We start from the raw sequence: 18324 nt of genomic DNA on the forward strand, positions 1-18324 counted from the left end.
CAGAATAGTTTGTTGTGGTGCAAGTTGGGCTTTTTCTTTCACTTTGTGAAAATAATAATGGTGATTCGTTTTAGCTGCTTGACTTGAACTGTTTGAGAGGGTAAATAAAAAAAGATTTTGAACAGTGTTTATTTTTTACTTGAATTACAAGTTTTGCTTAACTAAAAGAGTTCACAAAGATTCCCGTTGGATTTATGAGTTTTCTGCTGCTAGACTTGAGAAGTTTACAGAGGTAGAATTTGAAGACTTTCAAGAGATATTCAGGAGCTGTTAACGTGAAATGGAAAACTAACTTTGAAAGCTTTGTTTTCTTCTTCGTCTGATGGAAACTATTCTGGAGCATTGCAACACCCAGTTCTTTCCTTCCTTTGTTCTAAGCAAATGTAGTTTTGTTTTAAGTCAAACAGTTACTGGAAAGAATATATGTGTTGTAACAGACTGCAGGTAGCCAATAAAGTTCATATAGCATAAAGGTTAGTGGTAAGTGTGTGTATAAAATTCATATAATCTATATTATCTGAAGTACGTGGTGTATTTTTATTTACTTAGGCCACCAACCCTTGCGTAGTGCTACAGTGACCAAATGGCTGCTGTATCTCTTCCCAACCCCTTTTCTCCTGGGGCCTCCTTTACTCAAGTCTAGCATTGGGTAGAAGTCTCCGAGGGAAGAAGAATGAAATATTCTACGGTCATCCATGATTGCGTCGCCCCTCCCTCCCCCACACCACCTGATGCAGATCCTCAAGAACAAATCGGTTGTGACCAGTGTGCAGATATCTAGACTTGGGTTCTTATTAATGGATAGAGCCCAGTTACAAAACGAAGAGGATGGGAGAGTTGGCGAGGATCCTGTAGCTAGAGTCTAGTCTAGTGCAGTAAAAGCATTACCAAAATGTAAGGAACTGGTTCTTCTCATGGAGGCTTCTAGCTACAGATTATTCACCTTTAGAAGAGATTCCAGAGCAGCACCAATTTGTAGGCAGGTCTGTGAACGGGTTCAAACAAAGCCCAGCAGGACCAAGTGAGCAAAATAACTCACTCAAACTAGTCCAGACAATGCTTTCTGAATGTATGGAGGAACACCCCTTTAGAAGCCTGTCAAGTGTGCAGGACAGGGACTTTGTGAGCCAACGGAGTAGTAGCAGCTTCAGCCCTGGTAGAATGAGCAAGCAGTCCTTCTGAATTGCTTTTTGGTCAATGTGTAGCGCATCTTGATGCAAAGGAAAATCCAGCGAAATTGGTTCTAGTCTGCACAGTGCTTTTTTTTCACTGAAAATAACCCCACAAAGTGCTGAACGTCCACCCTGTATTCTTTGGTATAATCAATACAAAAGCTTAGCGCCCTCTTCGGGTCCAAGCGGTGGGGTCTCACCTTAGAGAAGTAATGCAGAGCAGAGAACACCGGGAAGGTGATGTTTTGACTGATGTGTAACATGACCAATAAACGAGCTTGTCCAGGCAAAAGGTGGTGTATGGCGATTTAACACAGAGCCTGAAGCTCACTCAGACGCTGCACCGATGTTATGACAATGAGGAACACGGTCTTGTGCATGAGAAACCACAAGGACCAACTGTAAAGCGGCTCAAAGAAAGTGCAAATCAAGAATGTACTAAACAAGTTAGGGTCCCACTGTGGCATGACAAATGCTGAAGGAGGAAACAATTGTTGCAAACCTATCAAAAAGTGCATAAAAGACTTACAGCTCTAAAGGAGACTTAAAGAAGGTTGTTCAGGCTACCAAACAAAGGCCGAAAGATACTCTTTAACTGTGCCCAGAGCAAAGCCTTGCTGAGTTAAAGAAAAAAACCAAGGAACAACACATCGGAAAACGGTGCCTGGAGAAGGTGTATGCGCTGTGTACCACACCAAGGCATACTTTGTCTCAACAAAGGACAGATACAGTTTTGTAGAGGAACATCTGGTTGCAAAGATGAAATCAATTAAATCCGGAGGAAGGTGAAAGGCGTCAACTGTCACTGCTCAATAGTGATGTATGAAGTAGGACACTGAGAAGGCCTCGGTGCAGAAGCAAAAAGAACAATTGATGGACAGCATGCAGAACAATGTCGTACATTCACCCCAGTCCAGAGATCTGGGCCTAAATCCATAGTTTTTTGCTCACCATGCCATTCCAGTTTGAACACAGCCATATGCAAATCAATCTTGTCCCTGTGCCCAATGGGAACAGTTCAGAACGAACTGCCAGGCCAGGTCCTCCCTGGACTGGAAACACATCCTAGGACCGGTTTCGGGGTTTCATCCCCCAAATCGGCCAGGATAGCTCGACTCCAATGGCATGAAGAGCACAGGACCCACATCTGGGCATACCCGTCCCACTCTGCGTGACAAATGCAAAAAAATAAAAAATTTGATGGACAGAATACAGAACAATGTCATACATTTCCCCCCACCCCGTACAGATTTCTGAGCCTAAATCCATTGTTTTTTTGCTCCCCATGCCATTCCAGTTTGAACCCAACCACATGCAAATCAGTCTTGACCCTGTGCCCAATAGGAACAGTCCAGACTGAACTGCCAGGCCAGGTCCTTCTTGGACTGTAAACAAGCATCCTAGGACTGGTTTCGGGGTTTCACCCCTCATCAGCCAGGTAAGCTTGACTCCAGTGGCATGGAAAATAGGGGACCCACATTTGGGCATACCGGTCCTTGGATGCTTGTTTCCAGTCCAGGAAGGCCCTGGCTTGGCAGTTCGGGATGTTGCTGCAACAGCACCTTCTTCAGATGCTGAAGCCCAGGAGTTCTGAATACCAATCTGGAGCAACTAAAATGACTAGGGCCAGTTGGTCCTGATCTTGAGAACTCTGGGCAGAAGTGGCATTGGGGAGGGATTAAACACATAATGGCAGCCTATAGGGGCTACTCAATCCTTTCCTTTCAACTCTTTCATGAAAAGGGATTTTCTGAAGGAGATTATTCTGTGCGATTAATACTACTAAAACTACACAAATTTAGCGTACTGGCTATCTTTTTACAATTCCGGATGATAATGAGGTCAGTGTAGCCTATGTATTTAGGCTGCATTATTGTCTATCTCTTAACTGTCTTTGCAGGCCTTCCTGAAGAACGGCGAAAAATATCCACTCAAGAAGATAGATCTAAGAAGTGCTCCAGGGTCCCTACACATGGGCAGGACTATTCAAGTGCTTAGGACTATACATGGAAATACCCTACAAGAGAACTAATTTAGCTTAGTGGGAAGCAAACTTAGCAAGCTGCTGGATCCCAGTTATACCCATTGAAATGTGCTCCACTCTGGTTTCCGAATGGGAGAGCCACAACAGGGTGCACAAGCTGTTTACGAGAAGAAATATGTCCGATCCCAAAGGATGATTTAACTTTGGATTGTAGACAAGTGACAGTTGGCTATAATGAACCCTTAGGCGGAACACACACAACTACACCCTGTAAGGAAGAATCTCTAGTGTGAGCATTTTCATTACAGTACATTTTCAGTACACACTTATAGGCCCAATATGGCTCCCTGGGAAGGGTCTATTCAATCACTTACATTAAATTAGCTATATATGTATTTCTGAAACTTCTGCTAATATCTGTAAGCCATATTCTGTTTTACTCACCTGGCCCCACAAAATAGACCCAAAAGTTGACTTTGCAGTGAATAGATGTACCTCAAGCAATGTCCTGTTGGCGCTTCTGAACACTCAGTAGGGTTTTATGGTTTTACCAAGCTGTAAAACCAATGGTTGTTTTGCCAGTAAATGAGTATGGTTAATAGACTCAAAAAGTGTGTCAAGAGAATTGTTTTTTTTCTTTTTAAACAACAAATCCATGCGCTTTGATCATATTGCAGAGTAAATGGCTGTTTAAGATTTTCTGTTTTATGAGATGGTCTTAGTAGATTACAATTTGCTGACCCGGTTCCAACTAACCTTCTCAAAAGGTAAGCAAAGCAGCTACAGCAGCTTAAATATTTTACATGCAATAGACAATTTTGAATACTAACAAAACAGACAACTAAAAAAAGTTTACAGAAAAGTACTAGAACTTTAATTGGTGACACCAGATCCATTTGTACAAGTGAGCAATGATAAGTAGTGCCTGCTCTGTTCAACGATGTAGTATTCAATTTTGCTTATCAAAATATTTAAGTTTTCCTGCTGGATCTGGGATTATCTGCAAGAAAAAAAGAAAACGTTTTTAGACAATTGCAACTCAAATGTCTTACTTCTAGATATTATCTAAGAGGATTTGATAAGAACAAATAAATGTTTTAGGACTACCATTTGCAAGCACCACTTGTGTGCCCCAGAAATAAACCCAATGAAAGTAAAATGTATCTGAATTAAAAGGTGTAACCATGTACCACTATGTACTTACAGCTCTTCCCTTGGCCACCAGGCTTTCATGGCATCATCTGGATTGATCTAATTGAACCAAATATTTAGCAGGCATAATTCAGATAATATACATTGCTAGCTACTAGCAACATTTTGTAATAGAGACAAATACTACAGACTCTTCAAAGCAGCAAATTAAATCACAAATCGAAAATTCGCCTTTATCTTTGGTCATTCATATCATCTGGTCTTCAAATGGGTTAAGCTGGTTTACTAAGCTTTTTCCTTCCAAAAGAACAAATGACTTACCTTTGGTAAGTGTTTTTCTGGTGGATCGAGTATCTGCCGGCGGATTCCTCACTTTTTGAATTACCCCAGTGCCAGCATTCCACAGAAGTTCTTTTTTTTTTTTTTTAGATCTCCCATGTCAATGAGGAAGTCACAATAGCACAGCTTTGCTTGCTACTCCGTATGGTGCCATCAGAGCCACAAGTCTACCATGTCGGCTTTTCCTCATGTTCTTGCTGGTACTCCTCTTACAGCGGTCTTTGCGCTTCCCTCCTAGAATGCCGCTTCGGGATCTGCGGTGGCAACGGTGCCAAAGGAGGACCGTCTGAAGTGGGCATCAGCGCCGCTCGAATCCGGGAAGACGTAGGCCAACACCAGACGGCGCCAGAGATTGAGGTATCGGAGTCGAAAACCTTGGTGCCAGAAACTGCCATGAAAGAGCAGTTGGCATGAAAGGTGCCTGGGCATACTACTGGGGGATGCCCAAATTAAAGGCAAGCGGACCCACTGAGCCAGACGGCGCACCGGTAGGGAAAGATGCCTTGTCAAACATCGCATTTAGGAAATGAGACGGATCTGCTCCTGGTCTTGGAAAAGGAGAAGGATCTGAAGGCCCCTGGTCTGGATCCATCCGAGGCTTTATGGAGGGCTGAAGCTGCGGCGCCGGAGACATCGGAGTCTGTACAGGCCAAGCCGCAGGAGAAGACTCCTTGAGTGCCAGAGAATCACTGGGCGCCGGTGAATCCCTAGATGCCAGAGTGGGCCGGAGTCGCCTGCGGAGAAGGAGTTGGTGACGGCGAGATGGTATCCTTGTCACGACGCTGCTGTACCGGGGAAGCAGACCTCGAAGCCCTGTCCTTCGAAGATAGACGTTGAGACCCATGTCTTCTCTTTTTCTTATGCTTCTCGCCAACTTCGAAGTAGGTGAGGTTGACTACTATGATCTCTTGCGAGCACTCGTCTTTTTTCATCCGTGCCCTGAAGAGCTTCGCCTCACGTTCCTTCAGCACCTTCGGGATCATCTTCCGACAGCACCAACACCCTATGCCGTGGTCCGAAGAAAGACAGACAGTTGTTGTGGGGATCCATGGACATTTGGCCCCCACACTGCCTGCAGGGCTTGAAACCAGACTTCTTCGAAATAGCCATTCTCACTGCAACAAGAAGTAGACAGTAGAAGGAAAATGCTACTTACCAGTATGCATCTGTTCTTGGCATGTAGAGCTGTAGATTTGTATACTTGTGCATAGATCGCCATCTGGTGTTGAGCTTTGCACTTTGTTTTTGCGTTGGAATGAGTCTTTATAGTCACGAGGTAGGGGACTCCTCCTTAGGACGATAGTGCACATGGGCATCGACTCCATCTCCAGAGTGTTTTGCAATGGAGGGTTATGATTGAGTTAGTAAGAAATAGAGAAGGATGTCAATGTATAATGTATCCAAGTAAGATAGTACTGGAACAGATGGAGGTATCCGGGGAGGCGGGTAAGCGTATACTAATCTACAGCTCTACATGCCAAGAACAGATGCATACTGGCAAGTAGCATTTTCCGTTCTAGGCACATGAGCTGTAGATTGTATACTTGTGCATAGACAAACAGGTAGCCACCGCTAAGAGGATAACTGCTGTATCTGTTGCAGTGGTTTGAAAGTGTTTTAATACAGCCTGGCCCACATTAGCTTGTTTTGCTTGCACGTCTACAAAATAGAGTTTTGTGAACCTGTGTGGTGTAGACCAAGTTGCTGCTTTGCAGATTTCATCTAGGGGAATGTTCCCTAAGAATGCCAAAGATGCCCCTAGTTTACGTGTGGAGTTAGTTCTAGGAGGAATGGTTAACATGCGTTTGGCTTTAACATAGCATATTTGGATGCATTTAACAATCCACCTTGCAATCCCCGTTTTTTAGATATGACTGCCTTTATGAGGTGGTGAGAAAGCCACAAATAGTTGTTTAGTCTTTCTAAAGGATTTAGTTTTTTCAATGTAGTAAAGTATAGCTCTTTGTAAGTCTAGCGTGTGAAGAGCTTGTTCTGCTACGGAGTCTGGTAGAGGGAAAAACAATGGGAGTTCTACAGACTGGTTAAGGTGAAAAGCAGAAAGCTTCAGGAAGAAATTTTGGGTTAGTCCTAAGAACCACTTTTTAGTGATGGATTTGCAGAATTGGTTCTTCTATGATTAATGCCTGGAGTTCACTAACTCTTCTAAGAGAGGTGATAGCAACTAGTAAAGCTACTTTCCAGATGAGGAACTGTAGTTCGCATTTATGCAGAGGTTCAAAGGGGGGACCCATAAGTCTGGTAAGGACAATATTTAAGTTCCATACTAGAGAGGGTGGAATCATTCTTTTAAGTCCTTCCATAAATGCTTTGATAGCTGGTACCCTAACCAAAGACAAGTGGTGTCTGTTTTGGAGACAGGCTGCTATTGCAGCGAGATGTAGTCGAATGGATGTATAAGCTATGTTATATTGTTGTAGAAGCAAAAGGTAACAGATTAGGTTTTGAATGGAAGCATCCAGTGGATTGATTGTTATTTGTACAGTAAATTACAAATCTTTTCCACTTTGCGGCATAGCAAACTCTGGTGGTAGGACGTCTAGTCTCTTTAATGATGTTCATGCTGTCTGGCGGGAGATTGAGGTAGCCAAACTCTAAGATTTCAGGTGCCAGATCGCAAGGTTGAGTTGACTGGAATCTGGAAGCCTGATCTCTCCATGATTCTGAGTGAGAAGCTTGCGTGAGAGGCATAGCTTTTGATGAGGAACTACGAATAGTTCCAAGAGGGTTGTGAACCATGGCTGTCTAGCCCATGTTGGAGCAATCAGGATCCTGGTGAGGGAATGCTGTTTGAGCTTCCAAACCACTAGCAGAATGAGCGGGAGAGGTGGAAAAACGTAAGCAAATTTGCCTGACCAGTTCATCCACAATGGGACAATGGGTGTGGATACCTGGATGCGAAGCTTGGGCATTTTGCGTTGGTGTGTGGCAAACAGGTCTATTTCTAGGTGGCCCCACATCTGAAAGAATGGAAGGAGAACTTGAGGATGAAGTTCCCATTCGTGGATCTGCTGTGTTTCATGACTGAGCAGATCTGCAATCTGATTGTGTACTCCTGGGAGGTGTTCTGCATGGAGATATATGTTTTGCGGAATGGCCCATCTCCATATGCTTTGAGCTAGGTGTGAAAGCTGCAGAGAGCATGTCCTCCCCTGTTTTTGTATGTAATACATTGCTGTCATGTCTGTACGGACCAGGACAGCTTTGCCTACTAGGTGGCGTTGAAAAGATTTTAGTGCTAGGAAGATTGCCAACAATTCCAGGTAATTTAAGTGGAACGGTTTTTGCTGAGGGGTCCACATGCCCTGAATAGTATGGTTTTGAAGATGAGCCCCCAAGCCGGTGTGCGAGGCGTCTGCTGTTAGCACTATCTGAGGAACCGGGTCGAGGAACGGCGTCACTTTGGAAAGGTTTTGGTTGTTCCACCACAGCAGAGAGCGATCGGTACGGCAGTCCAACACCAGAACTGTTAGCTGACCTTGAACCTGGTTCCACAGACCTGTGAAACACTCCTGTAAGGGACACATTTGGAGCCTTGCATAAGGGATGATGATAATGCAAGAGAACATCATCCCAATTAGCTGCAGGAACACCTTAGCTGGTAGTGAGTGTTGAGGATGAAATTTTGCTATTAGAGCTTGCATGGTGCTGGGTCGGGGTATGCTAGAGATTTTGAGGTGTTTATTGTAGCCCCTGGATATTGTTGTATTCTGGACGATTGGAGGTGGGATTTGGAGAGGTTCATCGTGAATCCCAAGTCATGAAGCAGTTGGATTGTTTTGGGTGTGTGTTGCATACAGCTGCTGTGTGACTTGGCTTTTATGAGCCAGTCATCCAGATAAGGGAAGACATGAATATGTTGTCTTCGTAACTGAGCCACAACTACTGCGAGGCACTTGGTGAAGACTCTGGGTGCTGTAGTCACCCAGAAGGGGAGGACTTTGAATTGGTAGTGTTGACCATCTACCACGAACCGGAGATATTTCCTGTGAGCAGGGTGAATGGGAATATGAAAATAGGCGTCCTTTAAATCCAGAGTGGAGAGAAAGTAGTCCTGTTGAAGCAGTGGGAGAACCTGTTGGAGAGTGACCATGTGGAATTGTTCCGTCTTAATGTAGAGATCCAATATTGGCCTGAGAGCCGTCCTTTTTTGGAATTAGAAAATAGAGGGAGTAAACCCATGTGCCTTGATGAGGCAAGGGGACTTGTTCTATTGCATGTTTTTGTAATAGAGAGACAACCTCTTGTTTGAGAAGTGTCAGATGTTCCAAGGACATTGGACGTTGTCTGGGAGGTATACTTGGGGGAGTAGAGGTGAGTTCCAGGTAATAACAATACTGGATAATTGGTCTTACGTACTGGTCTGTTGCGATTGAATTCCAGACCGGTAGGAACTGTGAGAGACGTCCCTCGACAGGAGTGGGATAATCGGGGGGGGGGAATAATCGGGATGGGGGGGGTGGGTTGAAGGAAAGTTCCTGATTGGAGGTAGGGGAGTAGCGAGTATTGTCACCGCGACCTCTTCCCTTACCGTTGTTGCCTCTGTAGCCTCTGCAAAAGTATCCTCTGGAGGACGTTTGAGTGGAGCTCTTATAGGAAGAAGAGTGATGTTCTGAGCCAATGGTTTTGGAGCCAGCCCTGTAGACGGAGCGGTGAAAAGAACCTCTAGGGGAAGGTAATTGCAAGGTCCCCATGGACTTAGCAGTGTCAGTATCTTTTTTCATCTTTTCTAAAGATGTGTCAACTGGGTTTGAAAAGATGCTCTAGATCAAAGGGCTGGTTAAGAATAGCAGATTGCACTTCCTGCTTAATTCCGGAGATTTGGAGCCAGGCGTGCCAGGGTAGCACAACGCTAGTGTTAATGGCACGAGATGCGGTATGAACCGCATTGAGCGCACATTTAATTGGAGGTGTTCGTTATTAATTTCCCCTCCTGTATAAGGTTGTTACCTTTTTCTTTATATTGGTCAGGAAGGTGTTGCATGAGCTTTTAAAGCTTATCATAATGAGCTCTGTCATACCTGGCCAACAAAGCTTGGGCATTGGCAATCCGCCAATGATTTGCAGCCTGTGACACAATGCGTTTTCAAGATGCGTCTATCAGTTGGATTCCTTATCAGGAGGGGTGTCGCCTGCACTCAGAGTTTGCCCTCTAGCGTGCATTTGGCACAAGGGAATCCAAAAGGACCTGACCTTTAATGTAAATTGGCTCACTGGGAGGTGCATTATATTTTTTGTCCACCCTGGTGTTGAGCATCCTGGCTCCGACAGGGTCCTTAAAAACTTCTGGTGCATGTTTTAGCATGCCTTTTAACATTGGTAGGGTGTGCGTGGACTTTTGTGCAGGTGCAAAGGTTGAGTAAAAAGTCTTCCTCTAAGGAATCAGAATGTAATTGTACCCCGTGGTATTGAGCAACCCTATTAATTAGTTGCGCAAAACCAATATTGTCATATGGTGGCGATTGCCTAGATGGATAGAGGTCCGGGTCATTATGTGAGTCGGGATCTGTGCTAGTCATTCCAAGGGTCTACGTTGTGATGGATGGTATGTGCATCATCATCATCATCATCATCCCTATCTGGATCTCCATTCCCACCCCCATCGGTATAATCATCCTCATCATCTTGTGGTTGAGGTGAAAAATTATCTTGTGGGGAGTGTGCTGGAGAAATTAAGACATTTGGATCTGGTGGAGGAGACGTGTTGGTGCTCATTTCCTGGGTATTTCATATTGCTCTAAGAGTCCAGTTTTCTTTTTAGGAGGTCTGGCGACAACTTTACAGTTTTGAGTCAATATAAAGAGTTTTTTTGTTTTGATCCGAAAAATCTGGTACAGACTGTGGGTAGAATGTACTTTTTCGTTGCCGAAGATTTAGGGTCAGAATGTTCTTTAGACAGACTGAGGCTTTCTGCTGGGTCTTGGACTCCTTAGGTTTTGGTATAGGAGTTTGTGGCTCAGACTTTTTGGCTCCGAAGGAGTTTACGGCTCCAAATGTTTGTCCTTCGTGTGTTTCGATGCAGAGGGCTTCGACATCGAGGCGGTCTTCGCTGCCGACTAAGAAAGGCGTGGCACATCTTTGGTTTTGTGCTTCGGTGCCGAAGGTGACTTTTCGGCACCAGAATGGGGCTGGCTTGAGCCAGAGCCGGAAGGCTTATCTTTAAGTTTCATAGCCGGGCCCGAGGGCGGGGAGTTGAGAAATGTTGCTGGAGCCTTGGGTTTGGTTTTTGGGAGAGGGGTTTCTGTACTCACGGACCGCTGAGCTGGGGTCACCGTCTCCTCGTCAGAGTCGCTAGCCTCAGAGATGGAGAGGTCTTCTTCATCACCTTGTTGCTCCGGCTGGACATTGGACTCTGCTCCGAAGATGACCGGAATCGAGCTGCTTCCGTGAGACATTTCGTGACGTCGAGCCCAACTATCACACCTGGTTTTCTTCGACCTGAATGATTCACAGGCCTCGCAGTTCTGGTCTTCATGGTCCGGGGAGAGGCAGAGATAACAAACCTCATGCAAGTCCGTGTGTGAACTTAGCACCACACCTGCGGCATTTTTTGAAAGGAGTCCTTTCCATTTACTGCTGGCTTGGTCTGTGCGGATAGGCCCAATGTCCCACATCAAAGATAGAGGAGTTAGTTTTAAAGATGCACGTCGAATGGGAAACGGGATTGAGACAATGCTGTCGAGTGGAGAGGGATTGCCCTTCAAAGGGGGTTCGAAACAGACACCGAACCGCAGCAAATCACATCCGAAGCCAATTGCGGCAAAAAATAATCTGGAGATGGAGTGGATGCCCATGCGCACTATCGTCCTAAGGAGGAGCCACCTACCTCATGACTACAAAGACTTCTTCCAAGACAAAAACAAAGTGCAAACGTCCGAGCCCAACACCAGATGGTGATCTATGCAAAAGTATGCGATCTACAGCTCTACATGCCTCGGACACAATGTGATCACATGTAAAACGGAGAGTCCCAGAAACCACTTATGAGTCGATGGCCCGGAAAAAAGGGAACCAACATCAGCATGCAGACTAGGTCTTCTTATGGCTTCGATGACGTCAATATGGAGCCGTGCTATTGTGACAAACTCATCGGCATGGGAGAGTTAAGAAAAGAATTTCCATGGGATGCTGGCGCAGGGGTAATTCAAAAAAGTGACGAATCCACCGGTGGATGTATCCATCAGAATGTATACTGCTCTGATTTTCCAGTCAAAGTCCCTCATTCCATCATTTTCAAGATGATCGTAGAAGGTATTCGCTATGCAGAGACTGACAATTCTGGATGACAAATTAGACTTTAGGGAGTAGTTTGTCCACATAGATGTTCACTTTGCCAGTGGAACCACTTGCTAGTTGGAGTAACAGACCTTTGTTGGAAGGTTTTTAGCAGAAAGGAAAGTATGGACGAATGGGTACCTTTATAAGGAGACATCTGCTTTTATGCTAAATGCCATGATAACCGCCAGGTTTGCATAATTTGGAATAGGTTTTGGTTTAACTACAAATGGGCTAAGTCTTCCCACTACAGCACTGGTCTGAGGTGCACTGAATTTCTTATTGTGCAGAGGAGAGGTTTCCGCTAACTGAACACAGGAATTTCAAGATGCAGGAGTACCTTTTATGATTGCAACCTAGTATCCCTTCTCTGAAGCTTGAGAAAGGACTCCGTTTGGCTAAACTACCATTATAGCTGCTTGGTAAAGGAGGCATTGGATTATAGCTGCGAGTCCCATGCTCAGACTAAGCATTAGTCCTAGAACCTTTTCAGTAGGAGGTTCATCCATCTCAGGGACACATCTATCTTATTGTGTACACTACTGTGCCATGGGTGATAAAACTGTACAGATATATTGTATGTCAGATTTACTCCGTGGTGCCAGTCACCCTCCCTCAACAGGTCACTTATTCTGGTGGTACCCACTCCAATCCACTATCCTTGGCTGCTACCCACCCATTGATGTCAAACCCAGGGGCATGCCAGTGGTACGCAGGGAGCATATGGAGCTTCAATAATTCTTCACTGGGCATTTCTAAACCAGCAACACTGCACTATGTCCATCAGTTTGGTGTCATCAGACTTTAAGGGATCCTCCCCCAGTATTTCTATGACTATTGCTAGGACTGTCCCGGTGTGTCCTAGCACTTTTTCAGAGAAAAAGGTTTCTGCAGATTTGACCTCCACCATCAATCTCCCAACCATTAAAATTGCACTGCCAAATAACATTTGAAATCTGGCACCCTAACACAGCTCCATTAAAGGCAGTGCCAGTTGGGCGAGGGACCCTTTCTTCGGCCCCTTACACATCAACTAAGACAGTCCTCTTGAGTCAAGTGAAGGACTTTCAGAGTAGAGTTACTGGAATGTTAGAAATAAAAATCTAGTCATAGCTACTCTTCTCTATTATAGAGATTTTTCGGTATTCAATGGAAGATGATTGGAGTATAAAGCAGGTTAATCCATTGCACATTGTTCCCAAAATGTGTCTGCTCTAGAGGGACACAAACTCAATGGTCATTCTTAATTCCTTTTCGGTATCTAAGAGGTAGGAAGCATACCCTCTACCATGGGTAAAAACCGGTCACCTTGCTTTGAGAAGGCAAAAGATTAATAGGGTAGGCAATGCGACAGACCATACAATAATGCAGCAAGAATTCGGCCACGTATGATGTAGGAAGCTCTGTCAACAACCTGTCAAAATTAGTTCCACAGATAGAAGTTCACAATTCAGATGAAGATGAGAACTGCACAATTGCTTTTTACTACTTAAATCTTTATTTCCCAGCTATGAATGTTTGAGTGGGGAGGAGCGATTCTAATTAAAGCAGGGATCACAAAAATCCCATTGTCACACTCCCTTACTGGAGACCACCGACAAACAGCAACCACTTGAGTAGGGACTTTTCATATCTCTTCTTTAGATAAGACTCTTACTTTGACTTCTCTGTAAAAATGGACAGTAAACATCCTAAGAATCCATATACTGCATTTTATTTTAAAACAATGCTGTAACCAGGTGATTATTAGGTGGTACAAGGTTTTACAGAAGGGGAAGTGCATCTGAGTATGTGACATTCATTACACTTAGGTAGTGGATGCAGAAGGTGCAAGCAAAACGTACATACCAGGTAGTACACAATTTGTGGAGGCAAAAGGCTGGAGATATAGTAGGTAGTGGTTCTAGAAGAATAGGATGGGACTGAAGGCCTTTAGGAAGAGGTGGTGTTTAGTCTTTTACTGAAAGAAGCAAGTTTGTTCACATTTTATGTGCTTGCAAAGGGACTTTGGAGGCTAATATGGAAGCACTGATTGATCGGAGGCAGAATGCCCGGTTGGTGTAATCGAGCATACCGCACTCTAATCTAAAGAGTATTCAGGAGCAGATGAGCAGCCTGTGCAGGGTGTATGGCAAGTATGATAAATGCATGGTGTCTGAAGCGGGCACAATTTATACCATTCCACATGGACGACACATGGCAGATTTATACAGAATGACATTCTTGGATTCTGAAGGAACAAGAGAATGCAGTACTGAGTGTCTTAAGGCAAGAAAGAGTATGAGCACCAATTCCAGAGTGCAGAAACATGGTAAGCAAACATTTTGGCATACAAGAGGATTTGAGAGAACGGTTAACCATTGATTAAAAAAAAGAAAAGAAAAACAATATCATGGGCAGTTTGTGGTTATCTACAGGTGAAAGGTGTTTAGGTATTTAAGTAGCCTTGCATTGTGTTCTTGAAAGTATTTCCTTCTCACACTACTGTTCAGAGAGGGACAATCTTCGTCTGGGTCTTAAATATAAAGGAATAATTGTATTCATATATTTTTCCCTTTCTATTGTGTAGTGTTGTACAGCTCTTCACAGTCTATACTTTAATTTAACTCGTATAGCTATGCAAGGGCCACATGGTCTAGAGGTCAGTCTGCTATGAAGGACAGAGAATAGAGTTTCGGTAGCCTTGGCAGAGCGTTCTGCAGGCACAATGCAGCAACTAGCTATAGCTCAAATAATCAAAGACCAAAACAATCATTGGACTGGGTGTCATTGGATCGCAGGCGGGTTTATGGACTTATAAAATAACTTTTACAGACACCTTCATGTTCTCAAATAATAAAATACCTAGCTAAGTGTTGTAATCTTTCTTTCCTTCTCTCTCTCCCCGTCCACCCCTCTCCTCCCCGGCCTCTTGGTATGAACCACCCCACATCCTGGAGTGTGGGTTAGAATGTTGAGATGAGCTGCTGCCGCCAAGCTGGAAGCACCTGTTACCTATGACAGAATAAAGTTGTACTTGGAAACCCTTAAATGTAGTGGTTCTTTACTACATTTCTTGGCGACGAGGACGAGGAGCTGAGCCAGGGTCGGCTGGGTGCTTTCCTCCCTGGAAAAGTTGATGCTTGTGCGGAATTTTGAACATAGATGAAGTACTCACCAGTTGATTAGCGGATCACAGGACAACGGACAAACCGGTAACCCAGGCTGTGTCATCGAGGTGTTCCCGTGGGGGGACGTGAAATTTCTCGACTGAGTAAGGAAAAGGAAGTCGGGTGTGAAGCCTCGGTGAAGGCGAGAGGGTACCGTGTGGAGCAAACCGGTAACCCAGGCTGTGTCATCGAGGTGTTCCCGTGGGGGGACGTGAAATTTCTCGACTAAGTAAAGAAAAGGAAGTCGGGTGTGAAGCCTTGGTGAATGTGAGAGGGTGCCGTGTGGAGCAGAGGAACGTTCCTTCCTCAATTGCGGTCTGACATACGTCTGTGGATCTGGTAACCAGAGCTCCCTGGGAGCGTTCCGTGGAGGATTAAGCAGCATAGCGGGAACCAGCGCAAGAAGAGTCGGGACAGCTGGTAGTGAAGTGACGGTGAAGGAATGGTCAGGCAGCGAAACACTGATTTCCCACAACAGTGAAAGCTGACTCTGGAGGGGAGCAAGTGAGGAGGCTCGTTTGCTGTTGGTTGGGAGCGTGACTGCTGGGGGCAGCGCTGTGCAGGCATACCTTGCCTGCGATGTCTGAGGGGTCGAAAACGGAATTCGACTGAAGCAGCGCCCTCTTACCTAGCCGTCCCGGTGATTAAAGGGGGCAGGCCCTACCCAGACCGGATCGTCCGGGAGCCGAGGCTGAGCAGAGAATCTTTTTATGCTCAAGAAAAAAAAAAACTGTCAGCAGAATAAATCTCCTTTGTAAAAGTTTAGATACGGCATTGAGTGGTGCTTGCCTTTCACGGAGGGAGGGGCGGTATACAATCGGGAGAGAATGGAACAGTGCTCTGGCGTTAAGGAACCGCAAGGTTGACTACAGGAAGTTCCTGTTCTGCAAGCGAGAAATAGACGAAGGACTCCGCCGCCCAGAGGTGAAGGCGCAGGGAATCAAGACCGGTCTGCACCTGAGGGATTCGTACCAGGCCAAGAGGTGAGCCGTGGAAGCTGTGTGAGCAGAAAGGGTGCAGAGCAAGGAAATAGTCGCATTGCTATTTCTGTGAAGCGGATTTATCTGAGGCGGAGCGTGCGACGCACGAGAGAAGGGTGAGTGTCAGCAGTGGAAACACTGGGAGGAGTGTACAACGGAATCCAGCGTGAAGTGATTAGTGAAAGGAGTTGGTGACAGCGTGTGATAGGTGTGAGGACACACCCGAGGTATTGGGGTTTAGCGAACCTTAATTCCTGTGAGAGAAATTTAACAGCGGCAACTGATTGAGCCGTTTGAAATATTTGAGAGGATCAGTGAGGGTGTGTAACACCTCTGGCCCAGCGGAAAATAGAACTGAAAAGGTGTATTGAAGCAGTGTGAGGAGATCCAAGAGGAACAGAGTGAGATCCAAGTGGAACAGAGTGAACAGAGGGTGCAGTGAACACTAGTTCCCGTGAGTCTAAACTAACTGAGGCAGCATATTGAGTCATTGGTGATATCTGTGAGGCAACGCATTGAAACTGTGTGAGGATATCTCGGTGGAGCAGGGAGTGCTAGGTGATATATTAAGTGACCACCCATCAGTGGTAGCACCCCATTAGAGTTCAGACGCAGGATCCCTGTCTCTATATCCTAGTGCATATGCAGCAGGGTAAACCTGTCAAGGAGTAGGAATTGAATTTCGGGGGTCGTGCAGGGCACCCAGCTTCCGACCAGTCCTCAGTTGTTAAAGGTGCATTGGCTCCATTCTAAGGTGTGTGTGTTATTCAAAGTCGAATGCCTGACGGGGCAGTTTGGAGCGAAGGGGGAGAGTGTAAAGACTACGACAATGTGTGGAGGCGATCGCCATAAGGACAGGCGGTTGATTTATTAAGGCACCAGGATTCAGATTGGGCAACGATAATTTAGGAAAATCCTCTAAGGAACGTGGGGTCTGCAGGGGGTAAGCGTGAGAAGTACCCAGCACCCTGTGAGTATCTCATAGCGCTGCAGTGAGAAAATACAGTCACGTCCTTTTTCATTCCTCAAGCCCTTGTTCAATAAGCACACAGTCAAAACAGTCTAGTATTTGCCATCAATATTCACCCTTTGGAGTTTAGCAACACGTAACCAGACCTTCCTATTTCAGAATCCAGTCAGAGTTTATCAGTTCCGTGCCATTTGGCACTGTAGTGCAGTATTTGTGGTGAGGTGGCACATTCCGGGGAAGAGAAGAGGTATTGCAGCACACTCAACATGGAGTGGGGTCGAAAGTACAATCTCTCTCCACCTGAGCCGTTCATGGAGGAGGTAGATAAAAACATTGCAGAGTGGAGGGAGTGGAAAGTGTATTTTGAAAACTATGTGTCCGTTATGGAAGAAGAAGTAGCATCCTTGTCACCGGAAGCTAAAGCGGAAATTCTACTCCACAGCTTAGGTAAGGGTGGAAGGAAAATGTTTCACAACATGGAGAAAGTTTTCATGTCAGGCACTGACAGAAACATGTATGAAAATATTCTGAACGTGTGGGATGAATATTATATACTAGCCACCAGTGGTATAGCACATATGGATGAAGGTTTCAAGGAAAGAAAGGAGGGCAAAGAGGATATCAGTGCCAGCATGGTAGCTCTGAGATGCACTGTTTTAATAGAAGAAGTTGAGATGGAAATGATTACTGACACTGGTTCGAGATATAGTATGGTGAGCAAAAAAGATTGGGACAGAAAATTTGCAAAAAAATATGGCAGTGAACTTAAAGAGACCAACACAGTCCTGAAAACATATGCAGGGGAGGAAATGCAGATTATAGGTTATAAAGTCATGGATGTAGTTTATAAAGAAAACAATACGAGGAGTACTATATACATAACGAGAGGTAGTATCAACACACTAGGGTGGAGAGATCAACAGATGTTGAGGATTTCATGGGAAAGAAGAATAAAAGGACACAAATATGAGATGGCAGAGTATCAAAGCAAACAAAATACCAGAGAAGAAACTGTTGACGTTCGCATGCAACCACCTAATATCACGGCAGTATTTGAAAAAACGGCAAAGGAAAAGAAGTGGGAGAGTGAAGCTAGTAGGGATGAACACAACAAGAAAAAAAAAAACACATATCAAAGCCAGGTGGAGGAAAGAGAAATACGTAAGAAACCAGACAGAATGGACAGTAGTAAACAAGAAATGAGGATGGCTGGAAATTTGGGAAGACGGGTGGTGAGTGTAGATACCACAACCAATGAACGGAGATGGCAGATGAATAAAACCGA

At 44.9% G+C, this 18324-nt stretch overlaps 1 protein-coding gene across 2 annotated transcripts in view; it reads right to left on the bottom strand.

The window, feature by feature from the left end:
- Positions 1 to 4007: 4007 nt before the first annotated feature.
- The window catches only part of PRDX4 (peroxiredoxin 4), a 149635-nt gene continuing 135318 nt past the window's right edge, over positions 4008 to 18324 (bottom strand). The window contains exons 7-8 of one of the 2 annotated variants that reach the window (XM_078657842.1): positions 4361 to 4407; positions 4008 to 4156 (exon numbers count right to left, since the gene is read on the bottom strand). In XM_078657842.1, coding sequence (XP_078513968.1) covers positions 4153 to 4156; positions 4361 to 4407 — 51 coding nt within the window. In that variant the 3' untranslated portion in view covers positions 4008 to 4152. The remainder of the gene's footprint in view (positions 4157 to 4360; positions 4408 to 18324) is intronic. The other variant, XM_078657841.1, reaches the window with a different exon arrangement.

The sequence above is a fragment of the Lissotriton helveticus genome, chromosome 8, assembly GCF_964261635.1.
Source record: "Lissotriton helveticus chromosome 8, aLisHel1.1, whole genome shotgun sequence".
NCBI classification, from domain to species: Eukaryota; Metazoa; Chordata; class Amphibia; order Caudata; family Salamandridae; genus Lissotriton; species Lissotriton helveticus.